The sequence below is a fragment of the Bos indicus x Bos taurus genome, chromosome 11, assembly GCF_003369695.1.
Source record: "Bos indicus x Bos taurus breed Angus x Brahman F1 hybrid chromosome 11, Bos_hybrid_MaternalHap_v2.0, whole genome shotgun sequence".
In the NCBI taxonomy this organism is placed as follows: domain Eukaryota; kingdom Metazoa; phylum Chordata; class Mammalia; order Artiodactyla; family Bovidae; genus Bos; species Bos indicus x Bos taurus.
In genome coordinates this window covers 72407453-72430949 of record NC_040086.1, presented here as the reverse complement: position 1 = coordinate 72430949, position 23497 = coordinate 72407453, and the positions used below count along the sequence as shown (strand labels likewise).

The 23497-nt window shown below is 44.5% G+C and overlaps 1 protein-coding gene across 3 annotated transcripts in view; it reads left to right on the top strand.

The window, feature by feature from the left end:
• DPYSL5 (dihydropyrimidinase like 5) overlaps positions 1 to 23497 on the top strand; it is an 89539-nt gene that overhangs the window by 17504 nt on the left and 48538 nt on the right. For 2 of the 3 annotated variants that reach the window (XM_027555873.1, XM_027555875.1), the window contains exon 2: positions 19604 to 19868. In XM_027555873.1, the coding sequence (XP_027411674.1) occupies positions 19608 to 19868 (261 nt within the window). In that variant the 5' untranslated portion in view covers positions 19604 to 19607. Of the gene's footprint in view, positions 1 to 17446; positions 17569 to 19603; positions 19869 to 23497 lie in introns of those variants that run through there. The other variant, XM_027555874.1, reaches the window with a different exon arrangement.

Sequence of the window (23497 nt, the reverse complement as noted above, 5' to 3'; positions counted from 1 at the left end):
ATATTTGTATTCTCTTTTTAGTGTAGGTTAGAGCACCAGATGTAAATTTATAATTGGACTATATCACTTTAACCTCCAAAGAAATGTCATTGCTAAGTTAAAATTTAATAGTATTTCCCCAGCCTTTTATTGATGTTTGCTCTATATTAAAAATGGCCACTGGGAAAATATTTCTGCACCTTCTGCAAAACTGCAGTCAAATACATCTATGCTTATCTTCCTCAGAGTAATCCAATAAATTCCTTCTAGAATTATCTACATAGAGAACAGAACTGCTTTCTCTAAAACATTCTGACTGAAGCCTTCTTTTGACTGTTCCATTAGATAGAGGGGAGCAAGAAATTATTGGGGATTCAAAGTGCCTTTCCTGGTGGGTGAATCAGAGCTGCCCTTTTATTCAATAATAAGAAGAGTTTTCACCTTCCCTCCCAAACCATTTCCCCAGTTACTTGAACTGCCAGGAAGCTTGGCATTAAATATAATTCCTACTAAATTACATCTCTTCTTTTTCTGAGTTCCCTTTAGCAGTCCTCTTTTTTAATGTGTTTTGTTGCTTTTAGGTTAACTTTGCTGAGGTGTAATTTATATGCAATGGACACAACCATTTTTAACGTTCGTTTAAGACATATTTATGTACCTGAATAATTACTACTAAATTGAAATATGGAATATTTCTATTACCACCCAAAATTTCCTTATGCCATATATATATACATATATATACTTTTTTAGCCACACTGCCTGGCATGTGGGCTCATGTAGTTCCGCGCCAGGGATTAAACCCATGCCCTCTGCGTTGGAAGCAAGGAGTCTAATCACTGGTCCACCAGGCAAGTCCCCCCTTGTGCCTCTTTCTATTGAATCCCCTTCCCCTCTCCTCCCCAACCAGTGATGTGCTATCATTGCAGATCTGTGTTTCTCTACCATGGGAGTGGAGAAGGAAATGGCAACCCACTCCAGTATTCTAGCCTGGAGAATTCCATGGACAGAGGAGCCAAGGAGGGGGCAGTCCATGGGGTCACAAAGAGTCGGACATGACTGAGTGACTCACTCACATACTCACGCATTACCATGGGAGAGTTTGCCCCTTTAGGGGCCATATGGCAATGTCTGGAGACATTTTTAGTTGTCACAACTGTGCAGGTACCACTGGCATTAGTGGGTTGAGGCCAAGAGTACTGCTAAATATCCTATAGTGCATATGGTAGTCCCTACAACAAACAATTAACCAGCCCCAAATTTCAGTTATGCCAAGACTGAGAAACCCTACTAAATCTATGGATTGGGCACACAAATGATAGCCCACGGCTCAAATCCAGTCTCATGGGCTGTGTTCATACAGCCCATAAGTTACAAGTGGTTTCTGTATGTACTCCAGTATGAGTACTGCTTTCACTAAGCATGGTGTTTTCAAGGTTCACCCGTGTTGTGTCATGAATCAATATTTCTTCTCTTTTTATTGCTAAATAATGTCCCAATGCATGGATTTGTAAACATAATGCTGCTATATGCATTCTTGTGTGTAATTTTTTGTGTGGACACATCTTTTCGTTTCTCTTGGGTATAAACTTAGAGTGGAGCTTCTGGGTTGTAGGGTGATTCTTTAATTTTTTGAAGAATCGCCAGATTGTTTTCTAAAGCAGTGCATCACTTTACATTTCTACTGCTGTGTATGAGGGTTCCAATTGCTCTCCACATCCTTGCCAACACTTCTGATTATCCGTCTTTTTTATTATAATCATTCTAGTGGGTGTGAAGTGGTATTGTACTGTTGTTTTGGTTTGCATAGCCTGATGGCTAAATGAACATCTGTTCATGCGTTTATTAGCCACTCATGTATCTTCTTTGGAGAGATATTGATTCACATCCTTTCCCCATTTTTAAACTGGGTTATGTCTTTTTATTACAGAGTTGTAGCAATTCTTTATATTCAGAATTTTCTTCCATTCTCTGGGAGTTAGTTTCTTTATTATTGTTAGTTTTATTTGGAACTAGTAGTGTATTCACAATTTGTTTGTCCACTCACCTCCTAGTAGACACTATGGTTGTTTCCAGTTTGGGGCTACAATGAAAAAAGTTACTACAAGGATAAGTCTTTGTGTGCACATATCTTTTTATCTCTTGGGCAACTACCTACAAAGTGGGCTTGCTGAGTACTATGTTAACTTTATAAGAAATTGCCAAAATATTTTCCAAAAGAGCTGCACCATTTTAAATTTCCACCAGCAATGTACAAGAGTTCCAGTTGTTCCATATCCATTCTAGCCTTCATACTTATTGGTCTTTATAGTGGGCAATGATATTTCATCATGGGCTTCCCTGATAGCTCAGCTGGTAAAGAATCCTCCTGCAATGCAGGAGACCCTGGTTCAATTCCTGGGTCAGAAAGATCCACTGGAAAAGGGATAGGCTACCCACTCAAGTATTCTTGGGCTTCCTTGGTGGCTCAGCTGGCAAAGAATCTGCCTGCAACGTGGGAGACCTGGGTTCGATCTCTGGATTGGGAAGATCCCCTGGAGAAGGGAAAGGCTACCCACTCCAGTATTCTGACTTGGAGAATTTCATGAACTGTATAGTCCATGGGGTTGCAAAGAGTTGCAAATAATATAAAAACTTTAATATTATTGGCCTTTTTAATGGGCAATGATATTTCATTGTGGTTTTAATTTGCATTTCCCTGATAATCAATGATGTTGACATCTTTTCCTGTGTTTATTTGTCATCTGTACCTTCTTTGTGATGTGTCTTTTCAAATCTTTTGCTCATTAAAAAAAAATTATTTATTTATTTGGCCACATCGGGTCTTAGCTGCAGCGCATGGGATCTTTGTTGTGGGACACAGACTCTAGTTGGGGCACGTGCGCTCTGGAGCACAAGAACAGTAGTTACCTCCGGCTTAGTTGCCACTGCTGGCAGGGAACCCAGGCACATGGCAGAAAACAGCAGGTAGAGCACAGTGACCGGAGTGTAGGCCTAGGTGGTGAGAGGAGGCAGTTGGTGGCAGGAGTGTACCAACTGGTGGAGGGGCCTCAGATGCAGATGAGCAGGCTCCAACTCCCAGACAAGGTGATAGGCAACAAGAAGGATGAATGTGCCAACCTACTGGGAATGAGATAGTGGGCCCTTGACCAAGCCAGACTTGGGCACAGGGCATTGAGTACCTAATGTGGAATCTGGGGTTCTGACCTCCAGCAGCAGAAGAGGTGAAGCACACAGTCAGGGCTTGTCCCGAGCCAGGTATCCTAACTGGGTGCCTTAGTATGTTCAGTTCCAGTCTTTAGTCCCCAGAGGTAGCCAGGGACCGGGAACCTAGGGAATCTGGCCAAGCCTTCTGGGAAGGAGACGGGGGAATCATCTGTTCCAATCCCTCCTCTTTTCTAGTAGGAGCAGGTGAACAAGAAAAAGAGGAAATGCTGGCATTCAGGGTGAATTAGATGGGCAGACAACCAGACTTCCATTACTCCCATTTATTTGCTTTCAGAGATATAGACTTATTCATTCCTTATGTTGGCAGTTACTCAGCAGGTGCTCTACAGCCCAGCAAGGACTGAAGGAAAAGCTCATTACCTTTTTTTGTTTAAGTGAATGAAGGTATCTCTACTTTTTCAGACTCAGCCACCAGGAAAAGCTTTTGAACCCCAAACAATCCATCACTCTCTCTCTCCAACTGTTCATTCAAGAAAGGCAGCAGCCAGATGGGCTGGGTTAGAGAGGGTGTTCAGCTCCTATTTTGCAGCCATTTGAAAAGATGCTGTCTTGTCTGGGGCCCAGGTGAAAAGAGTGAAAGAAGGGGGCCATCCACTATTGCCTGTGGAGGTGGCCCCCATCTGCTCACCTCCCTGAAGATGCTGCCCCGGAATGCTGGCTTGGTCCCAGATGGGGTGTCTTTCACTGAGATGGGGGACACTGGGAGAGGAGCCAGGTGCCAACAAGAGTGTGATGAGTTTTAGATGCGATGAATTTGAAGGGCCATTGAGACATCTGAGCAGAGCAAACCCATAAGCCACGAGATACTGTACTGATGAATGGTAGTTGAATAAATGTACAAGAGATGTTGACTTGCTCACAGATTGCCTGCCCTGGCACAGACTTCCTCCGGTGCTACTGCCCCCTTGACCAGGGCTTTCATCGATTCCACAGCTAATTTTTTATTTTAAAAAATTTATAATCAAATAGTACAGAGAGATTGAGTCCTGATACAATTCTCTTTCTCCAAGACTCCAGCAGTTAATAGTGTTTTATGCAAAAAACTTATTATGTGTGAGTTTATGTACATATATATGAATATTTATACATGAGATTTCATATATATATATATGAAATTTCATTTATATGTAAATACACAAGTAACCATGGTCCTGTTCTATAACCTACTTTTCTTCACTTAATGCTGGATCATAGACAACCTCCCCTGTCAGTGTTTAGAGATCTACACAATCCTTTACAATAGCTGCATAGCCTTCTGTTGTGTGAATATGCCATTATTTATTTAAACAGTCCTCATATTGACAGACCTTCAGCTTGTTCTTAAAATATTTGCTATTGTAAAAACAATGCAATGAAATACCCACATAATACATTTTTGTGTGATGGTCCAATTATTTTCTTAGAAGAAGTTTTTGGATGTGGAATGCACATTTCAAGTTTTCATATATATGTTCAGATTTCCTTCTGGTAAAATTGTACCAGTTTGAACTGCTGTCTGAGTGCATGCTTTTCTCATTTGTTCTGGGCATTGTTCTCTCTTATTTGTGCCATTATAGTAAGTGAAAATGTGATTTCATTGTTTTAATTCACATTTCTGTGATTATTAATAAAAATGAGCATCATCTGCTTTTTAGCTGTCTGGATTCCCCCCACTCCTGTGGGTTACCTATTCATATCCTTTGCCTATGTTTTTATACTGGAATACTTATCTTTCTCTTAAGATTTATAAGTGCTCTTATGTATTATAGGTATCCTTGGTTATATGTGGCAAACATGGCATAACCAGCTTTTATTTGTCTTTATCATGATATCTTTTGCTGCAACACAGTTTTTTTTATTATTTTAGTCATATCCATATCAATCTTATGTTTTATAGTCTCTGGCTTTGAATTATGCTAAGAAAAGCTTAACCTATCAAAAAATTTATAAAAGTATCTTTCTATATTTCTATTTTATACTTTTATTTTTTATATAAAATGCAAATATAATGATGTCACTTCCTTGCTTGCCATATCAGCAAGCCTTCCTGCTGCCCTCAGCATCTAGTCCACCGTCTTGGCATAGCCCACCAGACGGTGGATGATCTGGGCTTTGCCTCTTCTTCATCCTCATACATCACATACATAAATCATCCCAAATGCACCTCTCTGCTGCTGTTTGGAATACGCATGCTTGTCTTCTCCCCCACCTTGCTAGTGAACTCCTAATTAACTATCAAGACTCCCCTCAAGGGCACGTCCTCTGAGAAGCAGTCCTTTATCCCAGTCAGTGTTAAGTGCTTCCTGCCCCTCCCGGCACTGACACAGCTATCCTCTTAACTCATATTGAAATTATCCATTTATGAATTTCTTTTCACTACCGACTTGTGAGCTCTAGGATTGGGGGGTGGGGTTCAGCATCTGGCACTTTAATACAGTACTATTTAGCAGGTGCTAAGCCTGCCCCTGTGACGTGATTGGCATCTTAGCAAGCTCAGTGCACCAACAGTGTGAAGGCTGGGGGACCAATTAGAAGTATCCTGGTAACAATGATGTCCTATCCAGGTAGCTGACAAGGGCCTGGACTCAGGGGGTGGGTTTGGAGAAAAGAGGATAAAAAACAGACTTAATGGGTAGAATGGACACTGTTTGAGTAGAGTGTTTTGTTTGCCGTGTCTCCTAAAAGTTCAACACACAAGTGAATAAAACTGTTAGCCCATTAGCATGGCCCACACCTTTTGATTCTAGTATTTTCGGTGTAGATTTACCCCTACTCCAATTCCTTTCCATGAAGCTGTGTCACCTAGGCTAATCATCCCCTCCAGTCTGTCTAGGGAGGTAGCCTGTCACCTCCAAGGACAAGTGTGACATTGTTTTAATTAAATGCCCCGTGCTAAGAGCCTTCACGGCCCCTGACACATAGTACTATTGTTGCTGTTCAGTCACCAAGTCATGTCCGACCCTTTGCAACCCCATGGACTGCTGCATGCCAGGCTTCCCTGTCCTTCGCCATCTCCCAGAATTTGCCCAAGTTCATGTCCACTGAATCGGTGATTCCATCCAACCATCTCATCCTCTGTCACCCTCTTCTCCTTCTGCCTTCAGTCTTTGCCAGCATCAGCACTCAGTAAATATAAACTCACACTCTGGGCTCCTCCACCTCCTTACCTTGGGTGGTTGGGTCAGCGGCCATCTTCTGACTGATCTAAGAGATTCCTGGAGAGAGCGGCGTAAATCACTGTTTATTAGTGTGTTTCCACAAAGCACGGGCGTGCCCTGACAGCTGGGCTCCATCTGTCCACAGCTCTCTGCTCGCTCTGTCTGCCCAGGCTGCCATTCTTACTGTCGTCCCCACTCTGTTTGCCTTTTCCTCCAGAGACCCAGCATTTGGTCCTTTCCGAGCTCTGCTCCTTCCTTTTCTATTCTGTGAGCATCTTGTAATTAACCTACTGCATCCTCATGCCAAAGTCACCACCACTGTCGCTGTTCTCCTAGCCTCCATTTAGGCTGTGACAGGTAAGAAGCAGGAAGACCAGCCCCCACATCATGGTTCTATCCCCCAACTGTATTTGGCATCCTTCTCTGAAGGCTTCAGGGCCCCCCAGACCCCCCAGATCTTGTTCAGAAGCCAGAGCCTCTTGCTCTACACTCTGTGACTTCACACCCTGGCTCTCCAAGCTGCTTCCTCATTCCCACCTAACCTCTTGGCCCCAAGGCAGTTCCCCAAGTGCCATTCCCAGCCCATCCTTGCTTGCTTCTGCCTCTTGTCATTTTTTTCATCCCAAAGAATGCCTGCTTTGTTCTTCTGCCCCTAGGCTTGCACCAAACACCCTCACAACCATCACAGAACTCTCTTTTGAGACCCTTCCTTGCCATCACTAGCAGCTGGTTCCTGTGGCTAACACTTCGTACTTGTAAAATGCTTTCCCACCACTATCTCGTATGACCAGTCCTCCTGCTTTCCTTCAACTGACTTTTAATGAGCCCACTCTGCGTCCCAAGCCCTGGGAAGGATAAAATAAGGTATAGGCTTTGCTTTCAAGGCACTCCAGTCTAGTCCATTTGAATTCCAACCCAATTTCCTGCGCCATAAAATGGGGATGATAATGTTTAATGACCTCATAGGGTTGTTGTAAGATTTATATGAAATTGTGTGTGAGCCTGACACAAAAAGAGCTTAATAGCGCTGGCGTGTGGGTGGTGCTGATCGCCACTTTACAGCTGGGAAGAAGGGCTTGGAGCAGTGAAGGATGTGCCCACAGTCACACAGCCAGAGGGACAAACCCAAGTTTGGTACTTGTGGCACTGCTCTATCCATTCCCGACTCCATCTCTTCTTCATACCCTCCCAGCCTCGTTTGTGTCGCACTCAGTCTCAGTTGCTGGTCCCTTAAACAGGTCTCTGAAATGAGGACACAATCAAGGGGATCGCTGCCCCCGTCAAGGGGAAGTTGGTCATGTTCAGCCCTAGTCCTTTCTTTTAGTCCCCTAAGTATGCCCACTTGGCCCAACACTCCTAGTGCAAGGTGCTTCCCGCAAGTGCCCAGCTGTTTCACCCATGTGAGCTAGTCTCCGGCAGTTGGTAAGCTTGCGGGGGCTCACCCACCCTACTGTGCCCATCTCTGCAAAGTTGGATTCCATTAGTCACTCATGTTCACAAACACTGATGAGATTTTCTTCTCAGGCTCCAGGAATTCTGGATCGGGTAGAAATATCCATTTGCCTCATGATGCTGATGAGTTGGGTCCATGAGAAGGCAGCTGGCAGAAGCAGGCATGGGAGAGGCGAGCTCATTGATTGAGCGGAAGCACTAATGGTGTAATTCAGTGGCTGGTAAAAGCATCACATTTGGGAGAGAGGGCTGGAAGCACATTTTAAGCTCAAGATGGAATATCTGACTCCTCATTAAAGGAGTCAGAGAAAAGAAGTGTATGTCCTTCTGAATCTACTTAAGAGTCAAAATAAAGGAGGAGACTGGTTTGTCCTAAAGCCTGGTCATTTTAGGCTTTAGGTGGCAGAAAGTGGCAGGTTGATGGCAAGACTTCCTAAAAAGAGGAACTTTTTCACCTTATGTCAATTTTTTTTCAAACAATATAGAAGGATGTTGTTTTAAATTATTTATTTTTCATTATAAAATTAATATGATATTATATAGAAAATTTGAAAAATTAGAAGGGGAAAATCACGGGTAATCCCATAACAAACCTTGTTGTTTATTTTCATCTGGTCTATTTTTTGTATGTATATTTTCACCCAGTTGTAATAATGCTTGATATATCATTTTTGTGTACTAGCATGCAGTTCCGTTTTTTTTTTTTTTAATTTTTAAATATTTTGTGAGATACATCCAGAAGAGCACAGAAAATACATGGACAGTTTAAAGAATAATTTAAATCGTCTTAGTTCCCACCCTAGTAAAAGACTAGAGTATTTATAGCTCTCAAGAAAGCTTGTGGTTGTCTCCACATACAGCCCCTTCTCCAGGAGTTCTTCCCCACCCAGGGATAGAACCAGCATCTCCTGCATGTCCTGCATTGGCAGGTGGATTCTTCACTAGCGCCACTTGGGAAGGATTCTACTACTATATGCCTATAAAACATTTTTGCCTGTTTTTGGATATTAAGTGACCTTACTCTATGTGTCTTGCTTCTTTCCTTCTTTTCTTCAATTATATTGTTTTCAAGACATTGTATGTGGCTGTGGTTAGTTCATACTCATTTTCAATTTAAAAGACAAAAAGCATTTTTATTTTCCTGCTCTATTTCTTTGCAAAATCCAGACTTTATCGGGTAGCCCAGGTCTGTGATGCTGTTACAGTTGGGAAAACTCATTCCTTTGCTCTGTTTGTCTTTCCCATCCACCATCTGAGAATCTTGGTCTCAGTGAGAAACGCACTGCCCCCTTCTTCTGGCCATGGACCTGGCCCTCTCTGCCATTTGGCTGGCGTTCTAGGCAGCAGCCACTCTGTGGGCCACTGGACACCCTTAAGCTGCAGCTGCTGTCCTTCCACGGGAGCTGATGGAATTATTTCTGGGGACTGGAGACAGCTGGAGAGAGCATGGACAGCACAGCAGGGCTGAGGAATCTGCTGGAGAGGGGCGACCAGAGCCGGAGGGTGGCAGTGGCAGTGGTGACTCTACTGGTCATGAAGAACCAGGTGTTCTCTGGCTAAAGCCTCAATCAGGAGGCAGGAAGTCATGTCTCCAGTGTGTGCGCCCCTTCCTCTGCCCTTCTTCCAGGGCCCTGGAGCAGCTGGGCTCATGGAAGGGAGATTTTACATATACTTACTGGTGTTTGCTGGTGTTCATCCTCCCAGGATCTCACATGAGCTGCCTGACCTCAGTGAGTCAGTGGGTGCCTAAAAGGAGCTGGGTTGTTGCCCAAATGCAAAGACTGGTCATGCCAGGCCAGAATGCTCACAGCAGGCACATGGAGAAGCCCATCCTGGATCAGCAATACACACACTCACATGCGCACTCGGCTTTGCCTTCTAACAACTGCTCAATTCTCGTAGCTAATCTCGTTGAACAAGTGGCCTGCAGCTCCATTTCTTACCACCCTCTCATGGCTAATCCTTTGGAATTTCACTTTTGCCCTCATGGTGCTTGATCAGTAAGCCCACCCCGCAGGGCCAGGCTGGGCTGATGAACCTATGGGATTCAAAGCACTTACTTGATCTTAGCCTGTTAAGGACTCACCCCTGGTGGATTCATATATGCCTTCCCAGAAGCCAGGCTCGCCCTTGGGCTCCACTCATGGCACCTTCCTGGTCTAAGCTGGTAATTCACACTTTCTCAGGAGCAAGCCCTTCCTCGGTCACCACATTCACATCCATCACTTGACAGACTGCTTACTGAAGAGGCTGCCCTGGTGCTGGGCTCTCACCTGTAGTCTTGCCCTGTCCTGTCCTACCTGTCCCACACTACCTTCTCTACAACATGGTGACCAAGGTGGTGGCAGTATTCCAGATGCAGATGCTTCATGGTCCCCAGTTACAAACATCCTGGGCCAGCTGGCACCTGCCACCCAGAACCTAGATCCTGCTCAGCCCTTGGGTTATAGAGCCCCTGGGGTGTTAGCAACTTCTGCCTGGCCAGTTAGATGCAGAAAGAGTGTGTTGCTATTGGATGCAGGATCCACTGTGTCTTGGCTGAAGGGAGGGGGGTAACATCGGCCATAACCACTCTAGCCTCTGCCCTCCCTGGCTACCCCTCAGCCTCACTAGCTCTTCTTCCTGTACAGGCCTGGAGGACCCAGCCTCCAGGTCCCCACTAGTCTTTGATGAGCCCCAGATGAGAGATGGAGGACCTGCCCTTTTACCTTTCCCAGTTCTTCTCCCCATGGTTGGCTTCTACTTCCAGAATCCCGCAAAATATTTCTCACAAAGCTCCAAGGTGCACACCAGCCCTTCTGATACTGGCCTAGGTTGGAGAGGAATCCAGGAGAAGTCCCATATTTCTGGATGGGTGATGGGGACAGTGCAGTTGGTTTTGAACTGATTGATGCTGCCTTGGGACAACTCAGCGGAATGGTCCAGTGGGCCTTTGGATGATGTTAAAATGCCCCATGTGTGCATGCTCAGTCACTTCAGTCATGTCCAACTATTTGTGACCCCATGGGCTGGAGCCTGCCAGGCTCCTCTGTCCGTGAAATTTTCTAGGCAGGAATACTCAAGTGGGTTGCCATACCCTCCGGGAATCTTCCTGACCCAGGAATCGGACCCACTTCTCCTGAATCTCCTGCATTACAGGCAGATTCTTTACCCACTGAGCCACCTGGGAAGCCCTGAAATGCCTCACTCCTTTGTTATTAGCATAGTGGAGGTTCTCTGATTTCTGCTTCAGGCAGAGAACTAGGTGGTAAAGGAAGCAGTCAGAAGTAGGTGAAGCATGACTGTGGGATATGGGGAGAGGTAGTCATGGGGTGGGAACATCTGTGATCTTGTCCTTTTTTTGTTACTTGTCACTTAATTGTTATTAGTCATTAGTTCATACAAATCCACTAGAGTAGTTACCTCTGAGGAGGGGGATGTGAGCTGCGATGAAGGAGGTACCAGGATGAATGGTAATGACGATGCTGAGTTCACTGGTGTTTGTGTCATTATTATTTATATTAATACCTTACACGTAGGTTATAAAATTGTTTAAGATCTACTCAAGAATTTATAAAGCCAGTTAAGAATTAGTTATAAAATTACACTGCACTTTAATATTAGTCAAGAATTGTTTGGTGCTTTACTATGTAGAAAGCAATTTACTTTTTTTAAAAATCAAATTTATTAATGTAAACACTTAGCTGTTTCCCACTCACCTCAAACTTCCCTTTTTGGTTTTTATGCTGTGTTGAATCATTAATTTGTTCTCATTTTTCAACGCCAAGAGAATCCTCTTTCGGAATCATCCCAGGATGCACTGAGCACAAACACCCCTCCAGGGATGGCTCTCTCATTACTCTGTTTCTCTTCCCCATGTGCTGATCAGAAGAAGAAAAATAGCTGCATGGTTTTCTTTTCTTTCCCAAACCCCTAACTTATATTACCTTTTGATCCTATAACAAATGTTATCAGCTTGGAGCAAGGGACCAGCCATTGCTGTTCAGCATGTCCCCCGTGACCTGAGTGGCTTCACCGCCCTTCCAGCTTCCACCCCAGGTTGTTCTTAGGGTCAGCTTAAATGCCCAGGACCTTCATGTCACAGGGCAGTTGTGTAGCTCTTGTATATTACTGGCTATCACAGTGACCAATTGTCTCTAAAGATCACATGGTTTCCTGTGGCTTCTACCCAAAGGGGAAATGTGAGTCTTCAACCAATGCCTGTTAAGAGGGAATATACATCTTAAACCAATACCTGTTGGGTTAGTTTCAAGGTCTTCCTGTAAGAAGTGTCCCTTTGCGGTGTCTTTTGGCTCGGACGTTTGTGCTGAGAGCTGGAGCCGCTCAGCTTCCGCCGGCTGAGCGGCTGGCAGGAGGCAGCTGTGCTGGACAGACTGCTGCTCTCCTCGTCTCACACCTCCCTGCAGGCTCGGGGAACTGTGGAAGGTGTTGACAGAAGCAGGCAATTCCAAACGCAGCGTTGGGGTTGGCATTTCCTTGGCAGGACTTACACTGTGCACCTTCTAGGAGTGTAGGGTGTGTGCATTTCATGAATGAGAAGCAGAGCTGCTGTAACCTTGACTGTCCACTTGGCAAAGTGCCCCGCACCCCTCACCCAACCATGCATTTCTTTTCTGGAGCTGCTCAATGACAGTAAAAATGGCAGGAAGGTGGGCAGTGCAGGAAATTTACTGTCATCCCGCAAGACGGTTGTGGGAGAGCAGATAGCAATAATTGTTACTATTTTAAACACGAAGAAGCTTTCTTAAGACTGGGCTCCCAGCTCATAGCTTTTCCCCTCCCCACCCGGAAGTCCCTCTTTCCCCAACCAGCACATCACCTTAACTCTGACCCACTACTGGTTCAAGAACATAAGGGCCAGGAAACTGGGGAGATATGAGCTGTGTACACTTGGATAAATCTTTGCATATTGGAGATATCCACTGTCCTTCTGAGGAAGGCATCATTGCTTCCCTGAATATACTGTAAGATTCTTAAGATCTCTGATATTTGTAGCAAAACACCACCCCTTTAGTCCTGGACTGGTTCCCTGCGATTCAAGGTCCCTGTTGGTAAAGTCCAGCACTGGAGAGAAAGTCAGGGTCCACTTGATAAATCTGTGCAGCTCTAGAATTTCATACCCCTGAATTATTTTTTCTAATAGTATTTAACTATCTGGTGTTTTCCCCCATTTCTTCCTGGGAGGACAGAGATGTGATTTGAATGTTTTTGTTTGAATAGACAGAAGAGCTGGATGATCAGTTTTTGGTTAAACCCATGGGAGTGTAGGATATAACCAGAAATCTTTAAAGGAGGTGTATTTTAAGGCCCAGTTGTTCCTTAATGATGATTTGACTATAATGTTTATTGCTATCTAATGTGGTATCTTAGTCAGCTTGAGCTGCTATAATAAGAATACCAGAGACTGGGTGCCTTGAGCAACGGAAACTCCTTCCTCATAGCTCTGAAGGCCGAGGAGTCCAAGATAGATCAATGTGCCAGCCAGTTCAGTTCCTGGTGAGAGAGTTTCTTGCTTGTGGACAGTCTTCTCTCTGTGTCTTCATATGGCAGAAAGAGAGATCTCTTGTGTGTCTTCTTATTAGGAAACTACAAGATCGTCATGACCTAAGTAGCTCCCAAAGACCCCAGCTCCAAATACCATTACGTTGGGATTAAGGCTTCAACATATGAATGTGGGAGAGGTGAGCCTAAACATTCAGTCCACAGCGTGTAATAAGCCAGTGGGCCAGACTGGTTCTATATATGCAGTTATGGGGCTTCCCAGGTTGGTGCTAGTGGTAAAGAACCCACCTGCCAATGCACAAGACATAAGAGGGTTCAATCCCTGGGTCAGGAAGATCCCCTGGAGGAGGGTATGGCAACTCACTCCAGTATTCTTACCTGGAGAATCCCATGGATAGAGGAGCCTGGCAGGCCACAGTCCATAGGGTCACAAAGAGTCAGGTTTTAGAATCAAATCAGTGACTCAAAGCATCATAAATGAGTAAAACCAATCCTGACCTTTTTGACCATGACCATTGATAAGGATGTTCTCTGAATATGCTGCCCCACTAGAGAAGAGGGAAAGACCATCATGGCCTGTAGTATTTGCACTGTTTAAAAGCATGAGTTTCAACAACTGTGTTCAAATCCTTTCTCTTTAGGGGGACTCTCCTAGGAGGTCCGAGGTATCTCCCCATTCACACACACCCTCACTTTGTTATGTACATACACACATGGTACACGCACAGACAGCAGGGACACTGTGGGAAAAGATGCCAGTATGTCTTTCTTTTAGCAAAGACTAGCAGGGAAAACTCTAAGAATGAGGTGCTAATGAGGTTACTGGAGGAGGTGAGAAGCATAATGAATGTCAACCATCACACAAGTCAACAACAAGGGGGGATCAGGAGGAATGAGACATCTTGGTGATGCAGACCATTTGGAAATGTGGAAATGTGTGGGAGGACACTGGTGTAACAAAAGACACTCCTCCCATCACCAACCTGCTGGTCTCACCCAGTCACAGCTCTGGCATCTGGTACCTGGTGAGAGACACCTAGTCTAAATCAAGTTAGATTTAAGGTCTTTAGGCAAAAAATGTCCCCTTGACACTTTAGCACTTGGTAATGCAATTATTTGTGTCTCTCTCACTCACTAGACTGAGTTTCTTTCTTTTTTTTTTTTTAAATACTATTTACTTATTTGGCTGTGCTGGGTTTTAGTTGTAGCATGTGGGATCTAGTTCCCTGACCAGGGACAGAACTCAAGAGCATGAAGTGTTTGCCACCGGACCACCAGGGAGGTCCCAAGACTGGGTTTCTTGAGAGCAAGGCCTGTGTCCTTTCAGAGTTATCTCCAGTGCTTGACACTGGGGAGGAATGAAGTTATAGAATATTTTCATGCACACAAATATTCATTTTAAAAAGATATTCTCCCCAAACACCTTGGGCAGGGAACTTTAAGCAACTGTGCTATATTATTATCCAACACACCAGTCTAGGACTGGAGTGTTCCAAGGCTTGGTAACCCCCAAAACACTGAAGATTTTCAGGTAGCTGTGATGACTACACCCCCCAATCTGAAGCTGTAAGTCTGCCAGAGGGTTGGAGGGAGCTGACAGTTCTGTGCCAATCAGACCCATCAGTCGGGCCACTATTTACACTGAAGCCATTATTTACAGGCTTGGTTTCTGGTGAGGACTCTTTCTGGCTGCCTTCTAGCTGTGTCCTCACATGACCTTTCTTCTGAGCATAAGCACAGTTTATGGGGGTGAAAGTGGGTAGGGGAGAGAGGGGGAGCTCTCTGATGTTTCATCTTACGAGGACACTAATCCTATTTGATCAGGGCTCCACCCTTATGGCTTCATTTATCCTTAAAAACTTCCTTAAAGGCCTCATCTTCTAATATAGCCACTCTGGAAGTTAGAACTTCAGCACATGAATTTTGGGAGGACACAAGCATTCAGTTCATAACTGCTCTAAAAATGATTGACTGGCTTTCAAACCCTACTCTGTTATAAACTAGCTGTGTGACTTTGAAGAAGTTCCTTTAACTTTTCTAAGCATCAGTTTCTTTATGGTAAAACTGGGGGCAATAAGAGTATCTATCTCAGGGCATTGTAAGAATCAAATAAGATAATGTAAATGGTGGGCATTGGGAAGGGTCCAGTATATAGATGTTTGCTAATTGTTAAGATCATTATTAGAATCCTCTAAATTCTGAGAATGAGTTTCCTCTAAGGTAGTCCTAGGAGTCCAGTCCAGTCTGGAGTTCCAGGACTAAAGCAGGCTTCTGTGAATGGGATCCCCCAACCAGAGAGGCTGCAGGACTCCCCAGATTTGCAGGTACCCAGCCTCTTCAGAGCCTGGTTAGCCTTCAGGGATTTCCAACAAAGAAGTGGAAAATGATAAGGTGAGTCATGGTGGCAGCCCAAGTGTTCTAGAGAAGGATTCAGGTACAGCTGTTAGGAGCAGGTCTTTTTTTCATCTCCTCACATAGAGGATGGCAGAGGGAGGGACTGAACCCACTGGACATTAGTGAAGCATCAAGTTGGATTCTTTCTGGCTTCTTTGTAGCTTAAAAAACCTTCTTAACACAACTTTTTATATTTTAAAAGGTAATACAAGTTTAATGTATAAAATTTGAAAAATATAAAAAACTGTCAAGAACATAAAAATCATCTGAAACTCTTCTACCCAGAGTAACTCTGATAACCTTCCCTGTAAGTCCCAGACCCTGGAGTTGTATGAGCTCTGATGGGTTACCTGTTATTTCAAAACGTCTGTTTCCTTCTCTTAAAATAGGGCTAATACCTCCCGCCTTGTTCTTACTTCTTGGGGCTGCTGTGTGAATTAAATTCCAGGCACAGGGTGTTAGCTTACTAAGAGCCTTGTTACTACTGTTACTATTGAAGAAGACGCCCTTGGCTTATGATGATTCCAGCATCACAGCTCAGACAAGAAACCCCGGTAAATCATTATCACATCACTCTTCCAGGGTCTCCACCCTCCAGGTGTGTGCCATGAGTATGTGCTGTGGATTAATAAGCAAATCAATATTCTCATTTACCATGCTGACATAATGACTGGGCAGCAATTTCCCAGCATAAATTTCTTAAATTTCATAACTTACTTAAAGTTCTTTTTAAAGGTGAGGATTATATATTTGCACAGAGGATTGTATGTGTCTTATCACCATTATTTCTCGCTGAGAACTTGCATCTCTCCTTTTGTGGTCACTTCTGGCCTTGGAAGAAAGAGATTGCATCTCTGAAGGCTTTCTGGGCTTCCTTCAGCCAGAAAGGTTTTGTCCATCACCTAAGAACCAAATTCATTTCCTGATTATTGTGTATTAAATTAAAATTCCAGTTTTTAGATTTTAGGACAAAAGTTCTCCTGACATATGTCAGTTTTATTCCAGCTTCAGACAACAGGCTTGTTGTGACAGTCCCGGTCTCCCCTCTGGCCCCTCTGGCCTCCCCGATTCCTCCCCACTCTCTCTACCCAGTTCCTTCCACACTAGGGGAGGGATCCCTTCTCCCCAAAGGTCAGAAGGATGCCTGGCAGGGGCCAGATGTTCATGGGAGACAGTGTAAGGAAAGGAGGCTTACTCCCAGCCACCTGTCTTATTTCCCAGCATCTCCCAGCAGCAGACCCCAGTGGACGAGCCTCTCCTAACAGCAGAAGGACCTGACAGTCTAAGCTGAATTCAGACTGTAAACTTTCTTGGTGTGGAGATTCCATGCACTCCAGCCTGGTCGATTTGACAAAAAAACAAAACAAACAAAAAACAACTGCCTAGCCAAGTGAGTTCAGGAGAGCAGGCTAAGCTCTCCAACTAGCTGACTTATTCCCTTGCAAGAGTTATTCCTTCAGCAGATTGTAAGACCTTTCATCCTGGGACACAGGCTTCCTGTACCTTGGCTGCTGGCAGGCAAAATAAAATGATGAGGATGAGAGATAGTGTGTTGCTTTCTTTGCTCTGCTCACAGTGATGTGCTGCGTTGGAAGAGGGATCAAAGTTGAGCATTATCCTATATACAGAGTTGCCAAATGTCCCAGACAACAAATGTGGAATTGGCCTACTGCTTTAAACCATTTGATTGTTGGGTGCACAAGTATCAATAGAGGCGGCCATTCATTCTTTTCTTTTTTTTTTCCGCAGTTTGAATTTCCTGTACTGGATGCTGGGGGTGAGGATTGGGCAGATACAGTGCTCACTGCTATGCCTTTGATTTTGAGGACTTAGTGCAGAGGTGGAGACAGATTCCAGTGCCATGAAGTCAGTGAAGGTACTGAGGGAGTCAGGGAAAGCTTCTTAAAAGAGGGGACAATTGATTGGATCCTTAAGAATAAGTTTACTGAGTAAAAATGTCGGCTTTCTTTGAGCCCACAATGACGTTGCAGTGTCACTGTGGGAGGGAGGTATATCTCCCTCTGCTTGGTCAGATTTATATTTTCTAAATCTAAATGAAAATAGTTTCTATTCAGATACCGAATAGTCAAGAGAGTTGCTGAAATCAACCTGAAACATGTGTATCAATTAGGGGAGAATCGACACCTTTTCTATGTTAAGCCTTCCAATCCATGAACATAGAATGTCTCTCCACTTATTTAGATCTTTGATTTCTTTCACCAGCGTTTTGTACTTTTCAGCATACAAATCCTATGTGCATTCTTAGATTTGTGCCTAAGTATTTCAATTTTCTTGAGCATCTATGTGTTCATTGCTAGTATATAGAAAAACAATAGCTTTTTCTATGTTGATCTTATACCTTGTGACCTTGCTGAATTCACTTATTTGTTCTAGTAGATTTTTTTGTAGATTCTTTGGGATTTTCTGCATAGCCCCTATCACGTCACCTGCAAATAAGAACAACTTTTTAATTTTTCAATTGCTGTGTCTTTCATCTCATTTTCTTTTGTCATATTGCTAGCTAGGACTTTCTCTATTGAATAATAGTGGTAAGATAGACATCCTTGGCTTATTCCCAGTTTAGCAGGGAAAATGTTCAGTCTTTCATCATTAATTCTGATTTTAGCTACAGGTTTTTTGTTGATGTTCTTTATCAACTTGAGGAAGTTAACGTCTATTCCTACTTTCCTGAGAGTCTTCATCATGAATGGGTGTTGTATTTTGTCAAGTGCTTTTTCTGTATCAACTGATACGATTGTGTGATTTTTCTTCTTTAGCCTGTTAATATGGTGGATTACACTGATTGATTTTCAAAAATTGAGCAAGATTTGTATCCCTGGAGGTAATCCCATTTACATGGGTGGGATTTTTGAATTCTTTTACATATTGCTAAATTCTGTTTGCTGAGGTTTGTTAGAAATTTTTGTATCTACATTCATGAGGGGTATCACTTTAGAGTTTTTTTTTTTTTTTTGGTACTGTCTTTGTCTATCTTTGGTATCAGGGTAATACTGACTTCATAAAATGACTTGGGAAGGTTTCCTTCTCTATTTTCTGGAAGGGATTGGTGTTAATTCTTTAAGTGTATGGTAGAGGTTTGTGGCTTTTGAAAAACAGATTCTGGGGGCACAGACTGAACCAAATAAAGCTGAGTCTTCAGTGGTGGAGCTTGAGCATGGATGCTTTCAAAAGCTCTTCGGATGAGTTTATCAATATGCAGTCAGCTAGGGAGCTTCAGTGTGGTAGTGGGCTTCTTAACACAAACACAGGAGGGTGAACTGCAGCAGAATCCATCTGAAGAATGGCATGAATCAAACAGCTGTGAGACTTGGAGAATTTGGCCCTCTGAGACACGCCCTGGGAGCCTCCAATATCTCTAGGACCATATATGGTTTAGTGGGGACATTCCTCATGTAAGACCTCTGGGTTTGACTTGGCTAGTTAGTAGCCATAAATTCCTTAATAGCAATTTCAGTTTTCTCATCTGTGAAATGCCACTTCTTGGACTGTTGTAGTAATAAAATGAGAACCCAGGTCTCCCACATTGCAGGTGGATTCTTTACAGTCTGAGCCTCCAGGGAAGCCCAAAATGAGACAAGAGATATGAAAATTCTTTACAATCCCCACAACATCTTAAGAAGCTGAAAACCGATGTTTCTCTGGGTTCTAGCTTCACCCTAATTGCTGCAGTGTCATGATTCCCAAGTAGTCCTGCTGTGAGGTTAGCGGGAGGCCTGTGACCCCAGCTGGCTGTAGGACCAGTGTTCTCAGGCTATGGAGAAACTGCTTCCCCATCCCTGCTCCCTCAACTCTGCCCATTTATTTTGGGCTCTCACAGGAAGGGGTGGAACCTTGGTGACCATGAAAAGGGACTTTGACTTTGACCAATGCCCCCCTCTCACCTTTCACAGGAACATGCTTGCCAATTCAGCCAGCGTGCGGATTCTCATCAAGGGAGGCAAGGTTGTGAACGATGACTGCACCCACGAGGCTGATGTCTACATCGAGAATGGCATCATCCAGCAAGTGGGCCGTGAACTCATGATCCCTGGAGGGGCCAAAGTGATTGATGCCACGGGGAAGCTGGTGATCCCTGGAGGCATCGACACCAGCACCCACTTCCACCAGACCTTCATGAATGCCACGTGCGTGGACGACTTCTACCATGGGACCAAGGTAATAATGCTTCTGGGTGCTGAAGGTGCTTCCTCAGTGGCTTCCTCTGTTTCTGGGCCTGCTCTAGGCTGGACCCTGATGAACAGGGTACTCCCACTGTATTGCTCAAAGAAGAAATTTGGCCTTGAAAGGGGCCACTGTGCAACTAAAACAGGAAATTTTGGGCTAAATGTCATAGATTTCCATGATTATGGGAAAAGGAGGCATTTAGGCCCATTTTGCCAATCACATCACTTAAGTGAGGTACTGAGGCCAGGAACTGATTTTATTTTTATGTTCTTATGTCATGTAGTGCCGATCTAGAGGAAGAGGAGGATTAGCTGGTGTTTGTTATTATGCATGTATGGTGAGGGAGGTGGAGGGGGTTGGTCTAATGGACTCCTTTATGTATGATAAGCTAAGTTAATTTCCCCCAAGTTGTGAAAAATAGATATGCTTCTTCTAGATGATTTTAATGGTAGAAATTATGAAACAGACATAGTTAGCTATCTTCGATTATCTTTCCTAGCTTGTTATTTTTTAAAAACAGCTTGAAAACCACTGGTGGTGGGCCCTCTTTCCAGAGTGAATTATCATGGACAATATTTAAGAATTACTGAGCTGGGCTTGAGCTGCTTCCATGCAAAATACAAAAATTCAGACCTGTGAAACAAACGAATCAGGACGAAATTACATTTTCTCAAAAGCATCACAAATAGGTTTTTTTCACCATTTGTCTGTGCTCCAAAATCCTGTCATTGCTGTCATCTCTGCATTGTAATTATCTGTCACATGCAGGCTTCTTTCTGAAGCTCAGACTATGGGCTCCTTAAGGGCAAGGCCTGACCGTATTCTTCTGTGTTTCTAGAGCCTGACCCTGACCTAGAATTAGAGTAGCTGACCAGTAAATGTTTGTTGAATGAATAAGTGATTGATATTTATCCATGTGGGTCTCTACATCCAACTATGCATCAGATTCATCTATGAAGATTTTTTTCAAATGCAGAATTGAATCAGAATCTCAAGGGCCAGAAGTCCCTCGCCTCAGCAGCAGCCCTTTGTACAATCTGATCTATAAAGGACTTAGCCTCTAATGTTCCCTGGATAAAAGGAGTCCACTGGCCACTGGCTCAGTGGCTAAAGTCTTATGTCCTACTTTGGTCCACTGCTGCAAATCCCCAGTGGCCCTGTACCCTAAAATCTCGCCTCTGTTCTCTCTGGGGTCCTCAGGGAGCCCCTCTCCCATGCTCGGTGCTCTCTCTGGGATCCATATTCCTGGGGGCTTCAGTGCTCCTCCTGCTGGTGCTCCCCAAACCCACCCTGAAGAGCCAGGTTGGGGCAGGCCTTGGAGTGGCCTTGGAGTTGCAACATTACAGGCTAGCCCACCTCAAGCAAGTGGCCCTGAAGATCTCCCTGAGGATATGCCTCGTTCCCAGTCCGGGAGCAGCAGATCAGACCCCTGAAGGCTGAGCTGTGAGGAGTCACAGTGGCCATAGCCCAGCCTGTGCTGAGGCGAGGATGATATCCCAGGCCACAGCTGCCCACTGGAGCCAAGCCCAGGGAAGAGAAGTGTTTTGTGAACCCTCCCTAGTTTCTTCTCTGAGAATAACTCTGGGGCCATGCAGGTGATGCCTCAGTCATGAAATGGGGATCCCCATCCTCATACAAACTAGCAGGGTCCTCACAAGGGGACCCAGGTGGCAGACAGGGCTTTTCTGAAGTGAGTGAGCACTTTCAGCTCACCATGTCGATGCACTTGAGCCCTGCCAGGCCAGGCCTGCTTTGTTTGTGGTTAATTTTTAAATTTTTTTTAAGTTTTTTTTTCCTGCACTGAGTCTTTGTTGCTGTGTGCAGGCTTTCTCTGTTTCAGCGAGTGGGGGCTGCTCTCTAGTGTGGTGCCCAGGCTTCTCACTGCGGTGGCTTCTCTTGCTGTGGAGCATGGGCTCCAGGTGCACAGCCTTCAGCAGTTACGGCACATGGGCTCAGTAGTTGTGGTGCATGGGCTTAGCTGCCCTGCAGTGTGTGGAATCCTCCCGGACCAGGGATCGAACTCATATCCCCTGCATTGGCAGGCAGGTTCTTAACCACTGGACCACCAGAAAGCCCTCTGGTTATTTTTATTGAAGTATAGCAGACATATAGAGAAGTGCACAGATTCTAAATACAAAAAATTGTCACAACTGAACACACCCTGGTAACCAGCACCCAAATCAAGAAACCAAACATTGCCGGCACCCAGAATCCCCCTTGTGTCCCCTCCCCAGTCACTACTCCTCACCAAGGAGAACCACTATCCTGATTTCTAATACCATAGTCTTTTTGTCTTGTAAATAAGGGCTTAATTGAGATACACAAGCCGTACAATTCACCTATTTAAAGTGCAGATGTCAGTGGTTTTCTGTATATTCACCATAGATTGCTTTTGACTGTGCTTTATGTAAATGAACTCAGGCCGTCTGTCCCCTCGTGTTGGCTTCCTTTGCTCAGTATTATTTTTGTGAAATTCACCCATGTTGTGGCACATCATACTTACTCCACTTTCGTTGCTTACTAGTGTTCCACTGTACAAAAGCCCATGTAGTACCCAGCCATTCCACCATCAACAAGGTCATTAGTTTGGGGCTATTACAAATGCTGCAGCTGTGAATGTTGTGTACATATCATTTAGCAAACGTGTGTACATTTCTGCTGGGCATGTTCCTGGGGGTTGAGAGTGCCCGGTCATAGAAGACACACATGTTTAGCTTTAGAACGTGCTGCCAAATCACTTTCCAATCTGGTTGTAACAACTGATACTCCCAGCAGGATTCTAAGAGAGGCCCCAGTACTTATCATCAGTACAACTGATTACCACACCAATCCATGCTACGGTCTATATTGCAGTGTGTACCAAAAATTGTGTGCAGGGTGCCGCCTTGCTCCAAAACTGCAGCTTGCTGGTTACTGTCCCCCCACCCCCTCCTTGAGAAATCTTTATTCCAGAGTCAGATGCCATGCTGTCACTGTGCTGCCTACCAGCCTCTGGGAGGGGAGGCTGGCCTTCTTTGTCTTCTTTTCCTCATTGTCATCTGCCAAGGCCTCATTAGCCAGGAGTGACGAGTTTTCCTCTGAAAGCCTGCAGCTCTTTATGGCCGGTGAAGACCTTTGCACGTGCATCTTTGCACAAGGCAGTGGGTAACTTTTGATCTTTTCCAAGCTTCTCATCCATGGAAGCAGCTGCCTCTGGAAAAACGTATAAAAGCCCCTGTGTGATTTAAGGTCCTGCTTCTCCCAGTTCCTGCAGGTTCAGGCACCCCCAGTGCATGCCAGGTGCTAGATATAGGAAATGTAAGGCCCGTAGACCCCCAGCCAGTCTGACTGCTTGTGTCACCTAAACTGGGCCTTTGTTATAACCACCCCCTAAGCAAGGTCGGAATTTTTGCATGTTTCTCCTTGTGCCCCAGCTCGTATAAAGTGTCTGTTCCATAAACACAGCCCCTGACCCAATCCTCCCCAAACCCCTCCAGGAGACCCTGCCCAGAGTCCTTCCTTAGACATCCCAGCCTCCTAAGACTGGCTTCCTGCCCTGGTCCTCACTCCACTCTTGGATTGCTCTTTCCTTTTGGTACACCTGCAGCTGGATTTTTTGGCTTCCTCTTACCTCTAATTCC